Here is a 20,254-nt window from a genome sequence, read left to right on the forward strand (position 1 = left end):
TTATCTCCCTGTTCCACGACGTCTATGCATACAACATAACTGTATTTGACCTCTCTTTATAGCTAGGTCCCATTGGATACTTAGCACTTCTGTACATCAGGCCTCTTATCTGGTTGCTTAACTCAGTTCTGAGATCCCTGCCTGTCATGCTGACCAACATTCTCGTTGTTTTCTTTGCTCCCCCATTTCAGTCAGTGTTCATGTGTTATCTCTTGTCTTAGATTGGAAGCTCTGTGGGGCAGGGACCATGCATTTGGACAGCCCCTAGCTCAATGGGGACTTGGTTTGTGGGTGGGGCTTATAGTCTATATTTAGGCACCTGCTTTATCTAGAATCTTGCCCAGCAATCTTATTAAAAAGCAGCGGCTTTTGTGAAAATGGGACAGGAATAGAAAGCTTCTAAGCCAATCTTAGGCTGCCACCATCAGGACCACAGGAGAGTAAACAGATTGGTGGTTTGCTACCAGCACTTCAGGCCACCTGTAATGACGAGCACAGAGCCACTGCAGAGTTATGTGTGCTTATAAAAAATGAAAATAAATTATTCTGAAGTCTTGAGCTGTAGTTTTTAAGTCAATTTACTGTCTTTAGTGTTCGTATTAATAGCATGTCCACCACATCTACGTACAGAGGTGGATAGTCAGTCATGTTGTGGTAAACTTCCAGGAAGGTCATAAGAATTCATTACCAAAATCTTAATTAAAAACAGGCCATTGGCCAAAAATATAAGTGGAGATTCCCACGGGATATGCTCTGGGAGTTATCTGAATCTCATTTAATTATGCAAATGCCAGGCTTTCAGAATTAAACTCTGTGGGGTAGAGGGTACTTTACTCGGCTGGTCGGGGAGAGTCAAGTCTTGATCTTTGGAACACTGTCTTTTTTTTTACTGGAAACTCCGATTAGAAAATCCCTCATTCAATCCCTACCTACAGTCCCCTACTGATTTTCATTTTAATCAACAGCTGTGGAGCCTACAGCGAGGGCTCTGAGTGCAGGTCAAACCCCACAATAAAAACATTCTTTAAAAACGTAGGAGAAATGCCCCAGATCCACAGCCAGGCCTTGGGGCAGGTTTCGTTTACCAAATAACACCTAGCTCTGACCTAGGGTCTTAGAGCCATAGATCTCAAAGCATTGGCTGAGGGGGAGAAAGGGATAATGTATTGTGGATGGGGAAACTGAGGCACAGACGGGGCAGTGACTTGCTTATAAACACCAGCAGCTCAGTGGCAGAGCTGGGACTAGAAGGCAGGAGTCCTGAATCCCAGTCCTAGTCACTTGGACCCTTTGTGGTGCAGGGTCCACTACAGATGTGCTAGTTCTAAACTGTGATAAACTTCCAACTGTAATTTCCCAAATCTTCCCCTCCTCTCAATCTTATTGGAAAGTCCAATCGATATGTTAATCTTCCCTCATTAGTACTGTAGAGCGATGAATATTCCCTCCCCGGATTGTAAATAGCCAGTCCTTGATGATTTAGTTTTCACTCCTGCTGGCAGGATTTCTTCCCTCTCTCTTTGTTGTAGCAGCTGAGTGAGCGAGACAGGAGAGGGTGCTGGGTGGCTGCTCACTCTTTGATGATGGTGGGCGTGATCATTTTGTGGAAGGAGTAGTACCGGCAGTCCTCAGGCGGGATCAAGTCCATCACGCTGGTGCTTACGTTCTCCTTCTTGAACCCTGCCTCCATCAGGTGTGCAACTTGAGTCTCCTAAGGGAGGGACACGTAAGACAGAGACCGGTGAGGTTCTGAGCCACCGCTGCCTGAACACACAGTCTGTCCCAACGTGATCCTCGAGGAAGGAGACGCCTAACCCTTTGTTTAACCAGTCTGGTTACATTAAAATGACACTGCCCCAGCTACTAAGATGGGTGAAGCTTTAGAACTGTCCTGGAAAAACACCCACTGTACTTTATGGTGCTTCTGAAGTGTATCCTTGAACTGGGTCCCGCCAAGCCCTACTTGTCAACCGTTCCTTCCTGCTCATATTATCACCTGCCTGTTATCTAGCCGTGCCGTTTAACGGAGGGCCTGTTTCCAAAGTGCTGAGGACTGGCCTGTTTTTATGTGGATCTAATCCAGGCCTGTAAAACTCATGTGCTCGTTGGTGTCCGCAAACAGAATGGCAGGTGTGAGGCCTAATGCAGCTTTGCACCCACAGTTGGGCAGGCGGTAGGACTCTGGTGTCTGTATGCTCCTGTCAGCAGCCACCTTGGGTGAGTGAGAAACGACTGCAGGGTTTGGCACCCCCTTGCCTGTGGTCATATCTGCCGTCAGGCTCTCCGAGCCTCTGCCCCTCCTCACCTCAAACATCTTCTCAATGTCCGTGTACTCCGTCTTGAGCAGCTCCCCCCAGGATGTCAGGTTGCAGTAGGTGAGCACACCGCCAGCTTTCAGCAAGCGGAAAGCGTGACCCTGTGGAAGAGGGAAACAAATGGGAGGCTGATGGGATTTAGGGGCTGCCCTAAACACCGTGCTCCTCTCTGCCTTCCCTCCGTAGCATAGGGTTGCCAACTTGTAATATTTAAAAAACGGACACTCCAGCAGGAGTGCGGGAACATCCCCTGTCCCGCCTTTTCCACCAAAGCCCCGCCCCATCCCGCCTCTTCTCCTGAGGCTCTGCCCCCTTCGACTCTTCTCCTCCCCCCGTCTCTCGCTACTTGCCTGCAGAGGTAGGGCTGGAGTGGGTGATGACAGTGTCTTCCTGCTTGCAGTAACTGGACTTTGGGTGTCTGGTCAGTAGATCTGACTGGACACTGTCAGGCCCCCTTTTGGACTGGATTTTCCAGTCAAAAACCAGGCACCTGGCCATCCTACTATAGCACCTGCCATCTAGAACAACCTCCCCCGACATCTCCCCTCTCCATTTCCTTTCAGAGAATCTGTGAAAGCTTCAATTGCCCCTTGCTAGGGTCAGTCCCTCTCCCACGTAACTCCAGCAAAACACTTCTTGAGTAGCGTTGGTAGGAAAGGTGCCACAGGAGACAAACGTGGGCTACGTGCGAAAATCCCACGTTCCTAAAACACTGCTGGGCCCCAAAGCAGCATGGAGAAGCTGATGGCTGTAACGTAACAACCGGCAAAGGCCCATCCTAGCAAGTCTCTCGGGGCCAGGTCCGTCTCATGACGACTTCCGTGTGGCTTTGGAGGTGGGCTACAGATCTAACTCTCCAGCTCAGAGAGGCCTCTGAGGAATTAAAGTCCTGACCCTGTCAGGTGATATGTCCTCAGTCCCCAGTGAAACCCAACCGGAGCTGAGAGCACTCAGCACCTTGTCTGAGCAGGCCCCCAAATGCCTGGAGCTGCTGCAGAAACGCTAGCAGGGGGCTTGCAATATGCGGATAACGAGGGAAGAATCCTGCTCGTTGGAGAACTGCAGGAGAGTCTGTTACCTTGATAAAGCTGAACTGGTGAGTGTGCCAGGTTTCTGCTGACAGGGGATAGGTATCATAGAGGATGCCTGTCCAGGGAAACGGAGGGAAATAATGCATTAGCTGCAAGATATGCTGTAGCACAGACTGGGATCGTTTAGTTGGGCTAAGATTCCTCTTCGTAGCTGGCTGCTTGGCATGTCTTCCCCCCTTAACACATGACATTTGAGTCCCATGCATTTGATAACACCAGTGTTGGCGATAGCTTCATCGTACCGACAGCAACGTGCTTTCCTTCTGCCAAGCTTTGGGAGGCTGGGCTAAGCTGGCTAGCTGAATTTCATCTCTCCTGCTTCAGTGCGAGCTAATGAGGCAGCAGGGCCTAGCGGCCAGGGCACTGAGCTGGGAGTCAGGAGGCATCAGTTCTATTCTTGGCTCTGCCACTGGCCTTGGGCAAGTCACCTCCCTTTTGTGTGCCTCAGTTTCCCCGCCAGGCTTCTGTCTTGTTGATTTAGACTGTAAGCCCTGTAGGGCAGAGATTGTCTCTCACCGTATGTGGGTACACCGCCTAGCCCAATGGGGCTCTGGTGCTCTATCCACTAGGTCACACAGCCTCCCATGTAGCTAATGTGCAGCTCCTCCAGCAATGCATGGTACTTAATCTTAGGGCCTGAGTTTTTTCATAGAGCCTGAGCAAGGTCAGCTCCCATTGAATTGGATGGGAGTTTCAGGTGCTCAACACCCATGAAAATTAGGCCACCTGGTATATTTTCCTATGGGTGCATGAACATTCTTACTCCTAGCATGACTAAATTCAGGTCCTGTTCAGACTGGGTTTACGTAGCACCCTTCTATCGAGTATATAGCTAGCGCCCCTGATTCATGCTCCATTTGAATCCCTCCATTGTCTAATGGCCACACCTGTCCTAGATTTCATAACATTTCAGGCCAGACCACGTGCCACTCTAAATCCTGCCCAGTAAACTCGGGCTTGCTGGCTCTGGCGTAGTTTGTCTTTCTCTGGGCCCCTGATCCATGGGTGTTGTGGAGGTCCTCACTGCCCAGCAGCCTCCTTCTCCACAACCCACCCCTGGGATTCCAATGATCTCTTTGGATTTTATTTCAATCTGCTTCCCTTACCGTCAAAGTGTCCATCTGGCAGCGTCGGCGCCACGTCTTCCCACAGCCCCTTCAAGGGGACGACCTTCAGGCAAGACAAGGAGAAGTCACCAGATGGTAGGGAGGCACAGATTCTGATCAATGATTGACCAAAGCGAGAATAAGAAACACCCAGGGAATGGGGCAGGAAGGAGGAGTTGGATCAATGTCCACTACATGCAGCATTAAAGTTGTTTTCCTCTTAACAAGCCCTGATTAAATATAAAAGTCCAGCTCCACAATGGGTGTACGTCAGTGGAGGGCGGTAGCCGCAACGGAGCGAAGCTGATCTGCACCAAGGATTTGGCGAGAGAGAGAGAGAATGTGTGTCACAAGACCAGCATTTGCAACTTCTAACACACAGATATTGGGCCAAATCCCACCCTGGTGTAATTCAAGTCCATTTGCTGCAGTGTAAGTTACACTAGGGATGGATTTGGCCTAGTAAAAGTGGTGGGGGCAGAGGGGGGGGGAAGGGGAGAGTCCACAAGTCAAATTCAACCCCACTGGCATCTCGCTGGTCCTCACTGGAGTGGCATCCATGTAACCCAGGGTGCGGTGCCCATATGTGATGGATTAACTGAGGATCCTCTACCCCATCAAGGGGACGCTAATACATTGTGACCGATTTAAAAAACGGGTTTATGGTGCAAATTAATAAACAACTTGATACTAGTGAATGTACAGCAACCGTGTGGGGCCAGCCTTCGCTTTACTGAGTGAGTTAATGTTTTGCTTAATGGAGTGGTTGTGTGTTGCTAAACTTTTCTTCTGCTTCCAAGTTATGAAAGTTTTGGTTTTTTTTAACTCTGGTTCCAAAGATTTCCTCATTCAGCTCAGCCCTGGTCTACACTACGAGTTTAGGTCGAATTTAGCAGCGTTAGATCGATTTAACCCTGCACCCGTCCACATGACAAAGCCATGTTTGTCAACTTAAAGGACTCTTAAAATAGATTTCTGCACTCCTCCCCAACCAGGGGATTAGCACTGAAATCGACATCGCCGAGTCACATTTGGGGTAGTGTAGACGCAATTCGATGGTATTGGCCTCCGGGAGCTATCCCAGAGTGCTCCGTTGTGTCCACTCTGGACAGCACTTTCAATTCAGATGTACTAACCAGATACACAGGAAAAGCCCCAGAAACTTTTGAATTTCATTTCCTGTTTGGCCAGCATGGCAAGTTGATCAGCACAGTCCCAGAATCACAAAAGAGCTCCAGCATGGACCGAACGGGAGGTACTGGATCTGATCGCTGTATGGAGAGACGAATCCATGCTATCAGAACTCCGTTCCAAAAAACGAAATGCCAAAATATTTGCCAAAATCTCCAAGGGTATGATGGACAGAGGCTAAAACAGGGACCCACAGCAGTGCCATGTGAATATTAAGGATCTCAGGCAAGCCTACCAAAAAACCAAAGAGGCAAACAGCCGCTCCAGGTCAGAGCCCCAGACATGCCGCTTCTATGATGAGTTGCATGCAATTCTAGAGGGGGCCCTACCACTACCCCACCCCTGTCTGTGGACACCTGCAAGGGGGGAGTCTCATGCAACAGGGATGACGATTTTGGGGATGAGGAAGAGGAGGAGGACGATAGCGCACAGCAGGCAAGCGGAGAAACCATTCTCCCCAACAGCCAGGAACTATTTATCATCCTGGAGCCAATACCCTCCCAAGGCGGGCTCCCGGACCAGGAAGCCGGAGAAGGCACCTCTGGTGAGTGTACCTTTGTAAATGTAATACATGGTTTAAAAGCAAGCGTGTTTAATGATTAATTTGCCCTGAAGACTTGGGATGCATTTGTGGCCAGTACAGCTACTGGAAAAGTCTGTTAACATGTCTGGGACTGGAGCGGAAATCCTCCAGGGACATCTCCATGAAGCTCTCCTGGAGGTACTCCCAAAGCCTTTGCAAAAGGTTTCTCGGGAGGGCAGCCTTATTCCGTCCTCCATAGTAGGACACTTTACCATGCCAGGCCAGTAGCACGTAGTCTGGAATCATTGCATAACAAAGCATGGCAGCGTATAGTCCCGGTGTTTGCTGGCATTCAAACAACATCCGTTCTTTATCTCTCTGTGCTCTCCTCAGGAGAGTGATCATCCCAGAGAATGGGGGGGGGGAGGTTTAGTTGGGTTTGTGCTGCATGTTAACCCAAAAACCGCAGCCCCTCCTTTTAAATGGCCAACGCAATGGGTGCTTGGTATGGGAAAGGAGGGCACTGCTGTTTGAAACCATTCCCACGTGATATGAAGGCTGAAGAAGCTGAAAGACTGTGGCTTACCATGGCTGCCTGCAAGCCGAATTCCATTGCCTGGCCCTGCGTGTGTGATCTTTCGCACCAAACCAGCAGGCCCTCAATATAAGAGGCAAAATGCGACCTTGTACCGAAAGCACATGTGCTATGAAATGTTAACAGCTTGGTTCACCATGAAAGAGTCTACCCATTGTTCTCTAAAATGTGTCTTTTTAAATACTACTCTCCCTTTTTTTCCTCCCGCAGATGCAAATGTTTCAATGCTCCCCCATCATCTCTGTCCCAGAGGCTAGCGCAGATAAGAAGGCGAAAAAAACGCACTCGCGATGAAATGTTCTCTGAGCTCATGCAGTCCTCCCACAATGAAAGAGCTCAGCAGAATGCGTGGAGGCAAACAGTGTCAGAGTCCAGGAAAGCAGAAAGTGAACACGAGGACAGGAGGGACGAGCGAGATGAGAGGTGGGGGGAGCAAGGTGAGAGGAGGCAGGATGCAATGCTGAGGCTATTGGGGGATCAAACTGATATGCTCCAGCATCTGGTGGAGCTGCAGGAAAGGCTGCAGGAGCACAGACCACCACTGCAGCCCCTGTGTAACCACCCGCCCTCCTCCCCAAGTTCCATAGCTTCCTCACCCAGATGCCCAAGAACGTGGCGGGGAGGGCCTCCGGGCACCCAACCACTCCACCCCAGAGGACTGCCCAAGCAACAGAAGGCTGGCATTCAATAAGTTTTGAAGTGCAGTGTGGCCTTGTCCTTCCCTCCTCCACCACCCAACTTGGTGCTTCCCTCCTCCCCCACCCCTCCCAGGCTACCTTGGCAGTTATCCCCCTGTTTCTGTGATGAATTAATAAAGAATGCATGATTTTGAAACAACAATGACTTTATTGCCTCTGCAAGTGATGATTGAAGGGGGGAGGGCGGTTGGCTTACGGGGAAGTAGAGTGAACCAAGGGGGAGGGTTTTCATCAAGGAGAAACAAACAGAATTGTCACACCATAGCCTGGCCAGTCATGAAACTGGGTTTTAAAGCTTCTCTGATGCCCTGGTGTCTGGCTGCGCATAATCAGTGGCCAAGCGATTTGCCTCAACCTCCCACCCCGCCATAAACATCTCCCCCTTACTCTCACAGATACTGTGGAGCACACAGCAAGCAGCCAATGGGAATATTGGTTTCGCTGAGGTCTAACTGAGTCAGTAAACTGCGCCAGCAAGCTTTTAAACATCCAAATGCACAGTCTACCACCATTCTGCACTTGCTCAGCCTATAGTCGAACAGCTCCTGACTACTGTCCAGGCTGCCTGTATATGGCTTCATGAGCCATGGCATTAAGGGGTAGGCTGGATCCCCAAGGATAACTATAGGCATTTCAATATCCCCAACAGTTATTTTCTGGTCTGGGAAGTAAATCCCTTCCTGCAGCTGTTCAAACAGACCAGAGTTCCTGAAGATGCGAGCGTCATGTACCTTTCCTGGCCATCGCATGTTGATGTCTGTGAAACGTCCCTTGTGATCCACCAGTGCATTCTGTACCATTGAAAAATACTCCTTGCAGTTTACGTACTGGCTGCCAAAGTGGTCCAGTCCCAAGATAGGGATATGCATTCCGTCTATCACCGCGCCACAGTTAGGGAATCCCATTGCAGCAAAGCCATCCACTATGACTTGCGCATTTCCCAGAGTCACTACCCTTGACAGCAGCAGCTCAGTGATTGTGCTGGCTACTTGGATCACAGCAGCCCCTACAGTAGATTTGCCCACTCCAAATTGATTACCGACTGACCAGTAGCTGTCTGGCGTTGCAAGCTTCCAGAGGGCTATCGCCACTCGCTTGTGAACTGTAAGGGCTGCTCTCTTCTTGGTATTCTTGCACTTCAAGGCAGGGGAAAGCAAGTCACAAAGTTCCATGAAAGTGCCCTTAACGCACGCAAAAGTTTTGCAGCCACTGGGAATCATCCCAGACCTGCAACACTATGTGGTCCCACCAGTCTGTGCTTCTTTCCCAGGCCCAGAATTGGCATTCCACGGCATGAGCCTGCCCCATTGCCACCAGGATGTCCAAATTGACAGGACCCGTACTTTGAGAGAAGTCTGTGTCCATGTCCTCATCACTCTTGTCACCGCGCTACCGTTGCCTCCTTGCCTGCTTTTGCAGGTTCTGGTTCTGCACATACTGCAGGATAATGCGCGAGGTGCTTAGAATGCTCATAACTGCCACGGTGATCTGAGCGGGCTCCATGCTTGCCGTGGCATGGCGTCTGCAGGAGAGCAGAGCTGCAGCGGAAGCGGTGGCTGACGATGGATGCCATGAAAATAGATATTTATAGAGAACGACGAGAGGACCTGCAAGGTGGATTCAGGAGAGCAGAGTTGCAGCGGAAGCGGTGGAGGACGACAGCACCGCACACATTTCCCAAGGAAGAACACAGGTACCCAGGAGCCCATGACAGACAACACGGAGAAATTCGCTATTGAGACAATAGCAGCAGAACGGAGCTGCAGTGGAAGCGGTGGATGACGACGGTTAGCAGTCCTACTGCACTCTCTGCTGAAAGCAGTATGGCGTCCGCATGGAAAAAAGGCGCAAAACGATTGTCTGCTGTTGCTTTCACGGAGGGAGGGGCGACTGACGACATGTAACCAAAACCACCCGCGACAATGTTTTTGCCCCATCAGGCATTGGGAGCTTAACCCAGAATTCCAATGGGCGGCGGAGACTGCGGGAACTGTGGGATAGTTACCCACGGTGCACCGCTCCATAAGCCAATGCTAGCCATGGTAGTGAGGATGCACTCTGCTGACTTAATGTGCTTAGTGTGGACGTACGCAATCAACTGTATAAAATCTATTTCTAAAAATCGACTTCTGTAATATCGACCTAATATCATAGTGTAGACATACCCTCAGGGAAATCTAGAGGGTAAGAAATGGGCAGGAAGGCTGGCCCAGTGGTTAGGGCACTGGGGAGCGACTTGCGATCTGGAGTCAATTCCTGGCTCCGACAGTCTTCCTATGTGACCTTGGGCAAACCACAATCTAGCTTGTGCCTCACCTCCCCAGCTGTAAGATGAGGGTAATGCTTTGGGGAGTGGGGGACAAAATCCTTTACCAACTGCAAGGCGCTCGGAGCCTGGTGATAAGGGCTGTATATGAACATAGCTACACAGCCAGAGATTGGGATAAGTCCCCCCATCCCAGGCCATATTGTAGCCCGTTGATAATCCCTGCTGAGCTCAGCTGTAGCTACAAAGCTGCACAGAGTCTGCAATGCATCCTTGTCTACAGCGAGCGGAGCTGCTCGTACCTTGTGTGGCTGTTTCTTGGCCCACTCCTGCAGCCTCTGGAAGACGCCCTCATTGCATTCTATGATCCAGTGCTCCTCAATGTCGAACTCTTCCAGTTTCGTGGCCGCGATGGCCATGCCAAACCCCACTTCCAGCACACGGCCACCTGGGGAAAGACAGGTCACAGCCTGGCTACCAATGTTCTGTAGGCATGCTCGAGAGTTAAATGACAGCTGTCTTGATCGCAGGATACAAGGCAGCTGGTCCCTTAGTCTTCTGTGCTCAGATACGAACGTGGGAGGAACTGGCTGGGGCAATATAGAGCCTTTCACCTATAGGTCACTGGTGCGGGTCCAAGCCAGGCTGCTAGTGACCAACAGTCATTGCTGTCTGAAGGCTTTTTGGTCTTGATGTCTGCCCCCACGCAGCTGGCTCTAGCTGGGTCTCCTCTCTCTGCAGTCTCAGCAACGTGACCAAGGATTGGATGGGCCATGGAGACTGAAAATCACTCTTATTTCTTAAAATCACTCCTGATCATGCAAACACTTACCTGCAGGCTTAACCTTAAACATGTGACAATCCCACTGATGTCAAGGGGGCTGCTCATGTGCTTGTATAAGTGCGTGTTCGGAATCAGAGCCTAACTGTTTGGGAGGATGCTTTGAAAATGTAGCCCTGGATAAGTCTGAAGTATTATTACACTATTCTGGCCATAGTGCATTGGAATAACATTACATTGGCTGGAGCTGGACAAAGACTCCACATAATGTTTGAATCCATAGGGACAGAGGACTGCCAGACCTGAAGAAAAGCTCTGTGGAGCTCAAAAGCTTGTCTTTCACCAACAGAAGTTGGTCCAGTAAAAGATATTCCCTCCCCCACCTTGTCTCTCTCATATCCTGGCACAAACATGGCTACAGCAACACTGCAAAACAGACTGGATAAAAGCAGGGGTCAAACTCCTCTCTGACAGTGGCCATCACCAGGTGCTTCAAAAGAAGGTTCAGAAATTAACCTGCCCTTGGAGAACGTTTTTTCCTGACCCCCATCAGAAAGAGGTGAGTTTATGCCCTAAAAGGGGTTATTGCCCTTCCAAACTTTGAGGATTTTTTTCTCCAAACCAATTTTAAAAACCTGTAATACCTTCATTACTTATATGAAATGTGGTTAGACTTTTTCCTAACAAAAGGAAACTACCTGATCCCTCTGGGCTGCTTCTCTGGTAACAATTCACTGCTTGTGGCACCTTAGAGACGAACCAATTTATTTGAGCATAAGCTTTCGTGAGCTACAGCTCACTTCATCGGATGCATACTGTGGAAACTGCAGAAGACATTATGCATCCAATGAAGTGAGCTGTAGCTCACGAAAGCTTATGCTCAAATAAATTGGTTCGTCTCTAAGGTGCCACAAGTACTCCTTTTCTTTTTGCGAATACAGACTAACACGGCTGTTACTCTGAAACCTAAAAATTCACTGCTTGTAGACATGCCACTAAAAATCTCCATGTGACATGTTTCAAGAGCTTTGGGCCTAAACCTTAGGGTACTGAAGTCCGTGTGAGTCTTTCTTTCCATTCATTTCAATGGGCTTTGGATCAGACACTTTGTTTTTAAATGAAAGGTAAGTGCAAAGATCAAGGAGATCACCTGAGCCTTCTGGTACTTTAGCCCCTCCTCCAATGCAGAACTGCAGACCTCCCCTCCCCCTCTCTTGCCCTAGGGATAAGTCTGCAGCTATTTGGAAACCCGTCTTCTATGACACAGAGCACAACTGTTTGACCCAGCTACTGTTACAGGGGTGCTATTCTTAACCCTGCTTCTCGTGGAGCATATGGATTTGCCTGGCATTTACAGTTCAAATGTGGATTGCATGACAGAGAAGAGTGAACACCAAGGACAATGGACAGGAGATTATTTGTGCACTGTCGGAGTTCTCTTGACTTTAGACTGAAAAGCTTCAACAGGCCTGATCCTCCCCCTCCCCCCGCAATGTTACCCTCAAAGCTGTGCAGAAATCAAATACTTTAAAGGCATCTATGTAGAATGAAAGTCCAAAACTTTGCCGTCTCGATCCACCTGGGCAAGCCATGTTTAAAGTTTCCTTAGGGGACCTGAAGCACTGTTCTGACGTACTCAAAACACATGGCTTCCATTGCTCTTTGAATCAGGGAGCGAAACAATTCATAAAAAGCTGACAGTGACTCTGATATCTTCGCCACACAGCAGATAGTTGCCCGGGCGAGGACTTGGCCGGAAGGTTTAGAAAACACCAGGCTTTCGGCTCTATGCTGGGAGCTCAGCTCCTTATTCAACGCCAGTCTTCATACGGGGAGGAAATGCTTGTTACATTATCAATTCGTTCCAGGGTAGGGGCAAAGCCCAGCTCCTCTTGATAACGGAAGCCGAACTAGCGGGGAGCCTTTGACACTGGCCCCCGGGGCCGTGAGCAGGGCGAAGGGAGAATCAAGTGGAGCCAGACCCCGAAGCGCACGAAGGGCCCCCGCCGTGTCTGCAAACGGCTCCGTGTCCCCCCGCCTGAGCGCACCGCGGGCCCCCCGCCTATTGCTCGTCCCTGTTCTTCCCAAATGCGCAAAGCCTTCGGGGCGCTTCCCTCGGCTGACAAGAAGCAGCCGCCCCGCTCAGGGCAGTCCCAGCGCGGGGAACGACAGCGCACCCTTCCCGATACCATCCCGCGGGACCCCCCCGAGTGCATCGGGACGCCTGGCCGCTGCCACTACTCGCCCCCCACCTCCCTGCAAGGAGCTGGGACCTCACTCGCCTGTTACCTTTGGACGCTGCTACCGTCGCCAGAGAATGCATGTAAGGGGTCTCCCACCTCTCCATCACTGGTTTGCCCAAGATCTCCAAGTGGGTGTCCGTCTGATTGAAGCCAGCGTCTGCCCCCTTCCATGACGGCGTGCAGTTCTCTCCCGGGAGGAAGATAGGAGCAGCTGCGGAGGAGTTCATGGTGTTGCCAGTTCTCCCACCCGGGGGAGGAAAGTCCAGCAGGCTGGGGAGGAGAGGGAAAGGGAGCCCTCGTGATCTCGCTGGCTTTATATAGGCAAGCCAGAAAAGGCTGAGTGTGCAAAGAAGAGCAGAGGCTACTTCTGGATAAAAGGGATCCCTTCTCTGGGCCGTGGGTCCGGAGCATGCCCAGTACAAATTGGGAGAGGAGGAGGGCAGAGATGTGAACGGGGAGGGACATCTGCCGATGCCTTGGAGAAATGCATGGACACCGATTACCAGGCAGAGCGAGTGCAGGTTGCAAGGAGACGTGTAAACAGAGCACTTCCACTCCCTCTGTGGTCAGGGAAGGACGCACTCTTTCTGCAAAAAGAAAAGGAGGACTTGTGGCACCTTAGAGATTAACCAATTTAGTTGAGCATAAGCTTTCCTGAGCTACAGCTCACTTCATCGGATGCATACCGTGGAAACTGCAGAAGACATTATATTCACACAGAGACCATGAAACAATACCTCCTCCCACCCCACTGTCCTGCTGGTAATAGCTTATCTAAAGTGATCATCAAGATGGGCCATTTCCAGCACAAATCCAGGTTTTCTCACCCTCCGCCCCCCCCACACAAACTCACTCTCCTGCTGGTAATAGCCCATCCAAAGTGACCACTCTCTTCGCAATGTGTATGATAATCAAGGTGGGCCATTTCCTGCACAAATCCAGGTTTTCTCACACCCCCACCCCCATACACACACAAACTCACTCTCCTGCTGGTAATAGCTCATCCAAAGTGACCACTCTCCCTACAATGTGCATGGTAATCAAGGTGGGCCATTTCCAGCACAAATCCAGGCTTTCTCACACACACACACACACCCCGAAACACACACACAAACTCACTCTCCTGCTGGCAATAGCTCATCCAAACTGACCACTCTCCAAGTTTAAATTCAAGTTTAACCCGAACGTCTGGGGCGGGGGGGTTAGGAAAAAACAAGGGGAAATAGGCTACCTTGCATAATGACTTAGCCACTCCCAGTCTCTATTTAAGCCTAAATTAATAGTATCCAATTTGCAAATGAATTCCAATTCAGCAGTTTCTCGCTGGAGTCTGGATTTGAAGTTTTTTTGTTGTAAGATAGTGACCTTCATGTCTGTGATTGCGTGACCAGAGAGATTGAAGTGTTCTCCGACTGGTTTATGAATGTTATAATTCTTGACATCTGATTTGTGTCCATTTATTCTTTTACATAGAGACTGTCCCGTTTGACCAATGTAAATGGCAGAGGGGTATTGCTGGCACATGATGGCATATATCACATTGGTGGATGTGCAGGTGAACGAGCCTCTGATAGTGTGGCTGATGTTATTAGGCCCTGTGATGGTGTCCCCTGAATAGATATGTGGGCACAGTTGGCAATGGGCTTTGTTGCAAGGATAGGTTCCTGGGTTAGTGGTTCTGTTGTGTGGTATGTGGTTGTTGGTGAGTATTTGCTTCAGGTTGCGGGGCTGTCTGTAGGCAAGGACTGGCCTGTCTCCCAAGATTTGTGAGAGTGTTGGGTCATCCTTCAGAATAGGTTGTAGATCCTTAATAATGCGTTGGAGGGGTTTTAGTTGGGGGCTGAAGGTGACGGCTAGTGGCGTTCTGTTATTTTCTTTGTTAGGCCTGTCTTGTAGTAGGTGACTTCTGGGAACTCTTCTGGCTCTATCAATCTGTTTCTTCACTTCCGCAGGTGGGTATTGTAGTTGTAAGAAAGCTTGACAGAGATCTTGTAGGTGTTTGTCTCTGTCTGAGGGGTTGGAGCAAATGCGGTTGTATCGCAGAGCTTGGCTGTAGACGATGGATCGTGTGGTGTGGTCAGGGTGAAAGCTGGAAGCATTCCGTCTGACACATGGAGCCAGCTTACACTACCTGCAACACAGGACATTGCCAAGGGGCAAGGCAAGCTAAAGGAACAAGAGTATTAACGCCGCACTGAAACCTGCAGCAAAATCCCTTCATGCATAAGAGTCTGAAGGTATCTTAAATGAGAGTCCCCTTCTAAAAGAGGGAGATTTGGCTGGTGTGGAAAAGGGTGTGTGCGTGAGAGCTGACTGCTGGGCAATAGGCAGCTGAAATCAATGGCTCAAGAGCTAGGCTCATACTTACAGTTCCCCAAGGCAAGGAGAAGTCCTCAGCCACAACAGACATTTATCAACGGAATTCCTGTCCCACCACACTCCATCAGCCACCCCTAAAAGTGCAGCGTGGTTGGATGGCATATCCCTGCCCAGCACATGGGCTTATTATCTGTACTCTACCCACCGGGATAAAAGCAATTCTCTTCTCTCGAAACAGATTGCACTGTTAGCCCAACCTTATGCCATGTGCATCACTTATGCGGTTGTCAGTTTTGTGCAAGCCATCTGCCTACGGAAATACCACACCAATCCCAAACTGGGGTGTGTCAGTGCATCAGTCTTTTTCTGTGAAATTTAATTCTCTTTGCCCAAGCCCCCGAGATAATAACTATCTCGCAAACACTTACGGATATGCTTAACTTTACTACTGTAAGTAGTCCCATCGACTTGGTAGTAAAGTGAATTCTATGAACAAGTCTTTGCAGGAGCAGGGCATAGGGGCATAGTTTTCATAAGTGCTGAGTACCCACAGCGTCCACTGAAATCAGCCGGAGTTTGGGGTACACAGCACTTCTGCAAATCAAACCCTTAAATATCCTTCTGGGATTTAGCTAAAGCCACTAGATGTCCCTGGTTCTCTATTATCAGGAGAGTGAGCAGGGCATCCACGCTGCTTGACTATTTCAATGGAGAGAAAGTTAGATTTCCAAAAGACAAACCAAAAAAAAACACCTCACGTGTGAGATTTTAAATGTTGCATTGAAACCCACATAAGCAAAATCCTTCCTCCCCATAGGGTGAGGTTTTCAAATAAAAGTGCCTTAGACTTAATCCAAAATGAGGATGTTTTCCTCCTGAAGAACTTTCCTCCCGAAGGCGTGTGCCAGAATGATCAGACACCTGGGTCGAAATAAATCTGCAGAAATAAAACACCACTCCCAAACTGTGCAACGTGTGGGATTAAATTGCCTTTCCTGCCCTCTATAGTCTGGGCGCATGTGTAATCCCGTGGGCAAATTAGTGATCGAAAGGGAAGAAGGGGTGTCATTTGATTCATAAAAATCTACAGAATCATAGTGCTCCCAGACTGCTGGGGGCCTAAGATACACAAGTGGTGTTATATATATAAAACAGTAAATAATACTAGTTGACAAGGGCTAGGTTTACTTCTGACATTGAAATAAAACCACTCACTGCCTGTTACAATATCATTGGCTTATGCTTGTCCCTTGTGCTACACACAAACACAAGCTATCCATGCACCTATAGATGCTGCACACATAGGTCTTGTATGGGCTTGTCTACACTTAAAACACGGCAGCTGCGTTGCTGTAGTGCTTCAGTGAAGACACGACCTATGCGACGGGAGGAGTTCTCCCATCGGCATAGATAGGTCGATGGAAGAATTCTCCCATCACCCTAGCACTGTCTACACCAGGAGTTAGGTTGGTTTAACTGCATTGCTCAGGGATGTGGATTTTTCATACCCCCGAGCTATGTAGTTATACCAACCTAATTTCCTAGGGTAGACCAGGCCTAAGGCCTTGCCTACATTTCAAAGTTTTGCTGCTTTAACTATGCTGGCTTAGTTAGGGCTGGTCTACACTGAAAACTTACATTGACATCACAACACCTCTCAGAGCTGTGGAAAATCCACATCCTGATCAAGTAATTAAGCTAATCTAGTCCCCAGTGTAGACAGCGTTAGGTCGGCTTAACTACAGTGACGGGAGTACCCCTCCCATCACTGTAGTGAGTGTCTATACTGAAGCGTTGCAGTGGGGCAGCTGCTAAGTGCAGACTTAAAGCTTGGCTACACTTACATTTTATAGCGCTCTATCTTGCTGGCTCAGGGGTGTGAAAAATCACCCCCCTGAGCGCAGCAAGTCAGAGCACTTTAAAGTGCTGGTGTAAACAGGCTCCCAGCGCTGAGAGCCAATCCCCTTGTGGAGGTGGATTACCAGGAGCGCTGGGAAAGCTCTCTCCTAGCGCTCGCGCGTGACCACACTCGCACTTCAAAGCGCTGCTGCAGAAGTGCTCCCGCGACAGCGCTTTGAAGTTTCCAGTGTAGCCATGCCCTTAGCCTCAAAGCAGCAAAAAAACCATAGCGTAGATACAGTTATACCCGTATAAAAGTGCTTATCCCAGTATAACTGTATCTACAGTAGAGCTTTTATTGGCATAACTATGTTGGCAAAATATTATACCACTGACATAGTTCATAGATTCCACTGATGCTGGTAAAACTTTTTACGGGTAATTCAGGCATAGGAAAAAGGGTGCTTTTTTCAGTCACATTGGTTCAATGGAGTTAGCTAAACTCTGACGCTTAAGGCGATGTCTGCACTATAAAATTATGTCGCCCTAATTTACGTCAGCATACAGCCACTGCAGTTATTAAATCACTCGTGTGTGGGTGTGCATACTTGGCTCCTTGTGTCGGTGGTGTGCGTCCTCGCCAGGAGCGCTTGTATCAATTGTACTGTGGGTGTGGAGCATTGTGGGACAGCTCCTGAAAGCCAGTAACAGTCAGTAAGCAACACAGGATCTACAGAGTAGCAGCCGTGTTAGTCTGTATTCCCAAAAAGAACAGGAGGACTTGTGGCACCTTAGAGACTAACCAATTTATTTGAGCATGAGCTTTCGTGGGCTACAGCTCGCTTCATCGGAGGCTGACACTGCGTCAACCTAACTACACTGACCGTGACTCTATGCCGCTTGGGAAGGTGGCATTACTGAATCAGCGTATAGAGGCACTCAACTTGGCGGGAGCCAAATTTAACTGAAGACACTTCCACAACTAGGTCAACATAAGGCTGCTTACATCAACCTAACCCTGTAGTGTAGACCAGGCCTAAAAAAGTAGAGTGTTTCCTAAGGCTTTTCTACACACAAAGTTGTGCTGCTTTAACTAGAGTGACGGGGTAAAGTGGAATAACCCCGGGAGTGTGGTTACACCTATATTGGTATAAATGCGCTTACACAGATACAGCTTGTCCCTTACAGGACGGGGGATACGCTGCACCGGTGTGAGGCACCATTATACCAGTGTAACTGTTCACACTAGGGGTTGTACTGGGATAACTATTTCGGTTAAAAATCGCATCCCTACGTGATGGTGATACCAGCACAAAAACTGTGTGGAGACCAGGCCCTAGTCTAGGCAAAGCCATAGGCAGGCTCACACCCTAGTAAACACCCAAGGACACCGCTGTCCCCCGTACACCCCATGCTTTGCACACACTCTGACTGTGTCTACACTGCAAGTGCAGCCCCGCAGCTATGGCGCTGTGGTGTAGACGCTTCCTACGCCCTGAAGGGGCTTTTCCATTGATGTGGATTGATCTATTTTTATCTTTAAGCATAGCCCAGGCCTCACTTGCAAACAACTTCCCTGCCACCCTCCCATTCCCTTTCACACTCTAAATCTGATGCATTCGCTCCCACGCGGTGTGTCACGCACACGCTCCTTAGCGCCCATGCGGCCTCTCTTTCTCGCACGCACTGCCCTCTCGCTCCCTCCGGCCGGCTCGCATCCGCGGGGCCGCCCCACGTGTTAGCCAGCCCGCGCTGGACTACGTTTCCCGTGGTGCCCTGCGCCTGCCGCGCAGGCGCGCTACCCCTTTCCCCCTCACCCGCCCGTTGGGCGCGGTCCCGGAGACCCCGTAGCGAGGCTAGGGTGCACGCGCAGCGGCGGTTGGCGGGCGGCGCTGAGGGGAAGAGGGGGCCGGAGCCGCCGTTGCGCAGCTCGGGAGGGAAGCGGAGCCCGTGACCTTCCGCTGCTGCCGCCGCCTGGGCCTGAGGGAGCCGGGCCCGGCCCGGAAGCTGCCTGGAGCCGCCGCCATGAACAACGTGGGAGGCGCCGACGAGATCGGGTGAGGGGGGGCGGGTGAGGGACTCCGGGGACGCCGAGCCGTTGGGGGGGGGGGAAGGGCGCTGGAGGAGTTCAGGGCGGGGGGAGCCCCCCCCAGTGAAGGGGCTGAGACTGGGCAGTTCCGGGGAGCTGGGATATTCCCCCCTCCCCCCCGCGCTGCCCCGCCCCGCGGCCCCTGGCCACGAGCTGGCGGCTGACGCCATCCCGAGTCCTCGCGCATCTCATGGGGGGGGGGTTCCCCCCCACGTGCCGTCCCGTTCCCCCCCCCCCCCCGCCGGCGCCGGTCCCGCGCCTGGCGGCTGCAGGTGCTTCGAGCCGGGGCCCAAGGTCACAGGGGCTCCCTGCGAGCTCTGAAGCGGAAGCCCTTGTTCCCTCCTCCGGGCCCTGACTCGAACCGTCCGCGGAGCCCCATTTCCACGGGCTCGGGAGCATCGCGTGTGTCTCGGGGCGGGGGGGAACCGCAGCCTCGTTGGGACCCCTGTGTCCGCGTGCTGGGCAGCCCAGCCGGTCCCAGCTGTGGGGTCAGCGCAGGCAGGCCACGGAGCGGGTATCAAGGGACCAGGGCAACTGCGGCAGCCCTGCACCTATCTTGGCCTCACTGTGAGGTAGGCGAGGAAGAAGGGAGATGCAAAATCTGCTGACAGTCTTGCCCCAGGGCAGGAGGAGTCCCTGTCTCATCAGGCTTTGCCCACATAGTTTTCCCCCTTGTGTCGGGAAGGGCCCACTGAAGGTGAACCATACATCTGACTGCGGGGCTGAAATCTCTGCCCCTCCAAGAAAGACTGGCAGGACAAAGACGGAAACGGAGAGTCTTTTTATCTTCCCTCTGCTTCCCTTCTAGAGACAGGAACCGTGTACTGTGTCTCTGTGCTCTTTTAAACTTCCCTTCCACTGACAGGCTTCCACAGATCAGTTTCACATTAGGAATCTTGAATGGCTGCTTAAAGGTCTTTGGTGGACTTTGGCTATTTTAAATAGATAATGCCATATTTGGCTCCCCGTGGATTTAAGAAAAGGAGTATTTGTGGCACCTTAGAGACTAACCAATTTATTTGAGCATAAGCTTTCGTGAGCTACAGCTCACTTCATCGGATGTGATCACTCACTTCATAAGCTCACGAAAGCTTATGCTCAAATAAATTGGTTAGTCTCTTAAGGTGCCACAAGTACTCCTTTTCTTTTTGCGAATACAGACTAACACTGCTGTTACTCTGAAACCATGGATTTAAAA

General features: G+C 50.4%; 2 protein-coding genes across 6 annotated transcripts in view; one reads left to right on the forward strand and one right to left on the reverse strand.

Moving 5' to 3' along the window:
- Positions 1–565: 565 nt before the first annotated feature.
- GAMT (guanidinoacetate N-methyltransferase) lies at positions 566–13,218 on the reverse strand. 2 transcript variants are annotated; one of them, XM_077842211.1, is made up of 6 exons: positions 12,856–13,218; positions 10,088–10,233; positions 4,513–4,576; positions 3,394–3,461; positions 2,306–2,416; positions 566–1,711 (listed from the first exon to the last, which is right to left on the reverse strand). In XM_077842211.1, exons 1-6 carry the CDS (start codon positions 13,034–13,036, stop codon positions 1,571–1,573), a joined length of 711 nt encoding a protein of 236 aa, XP_077698337.1. In that variant the 5' UTR covers positions 13,037–13,218; the 3' UTR covers positions 566–1,570. The 2 variants fall into 2 exon arrangements, with proteins under 2 accessions (XP_077698337.1, XP_077698338.1); XM_077842212.1 differs by lacking the exons at positions 3,394–3,461; positions 4,513–4,576.
- A 5,604-nt stretch (positions 13,219–18,822) lies between these two features.
- The window catches only part of DAZAP1 (DAZ associated protein 1), a 35,423-nt gene continuing 33,991 nt past the window's right edge, over positions 18,823–20,254 (forward strand). For all 4 annotated transcript variants that reach the window (XM_077805409.1, XM_077805412.1, XM_077805410.1 and 1 more), the window contains exon 1: positions 18,823–19,024. In XM_077805409.1, the coding sequence (XP_077661535.1) occupies positions 18,993–19,024 (32 nt within the window). In that variant the 5' untranslated portion in view covers positions 18,823–18,992. The remainder of the gene's footprint in view (positions 19,025–20,254) is intronic.

Source organism: Eretmochelys imbricata, chromosome 25 (genome assembly GCF_965152235.1).
Source record: "Eretmochelys imbricata isolate rEreImb1 chromosome 25, rEreImb1.hap1, whole genome shotgun sequence".
In the NCBI taxonomy this organism is placed as follows: domain Eukaryota; kingdom Metazoa; phylum Chordata; order Testudines; family Cheloniidae; genus Eretmochelys; species Eretmochelys imbricata.

What these genes read in the sequence shown, in the direction of transcription:
- GAMT (XM_077842211.1), bottom strand. Translation starts at nt 13,036, where the DNA reads ATGAACTCCTCCGCAGCTGCTCCTATCTTCCTCCCGGGAGAGAACTGC. An exon ending in GCCAGATGGACACTTTGACG is followed by an intron (nt 3,462 to 4,512) that starts GTAAGGGAAGCA and finishes TTCCCTGGACAG; the next exon opens with GCATCCTCTATGATACCTAT. An exon ending in ACATTGAGAAGATGTTTGAG is followed by an intron (nt 1,712 to 2,305) that starts GTGAGGAGGGGC and finishes TCCCTCCCTTAG; the next exon opens with GAGACTCAAGTTGCACACCT.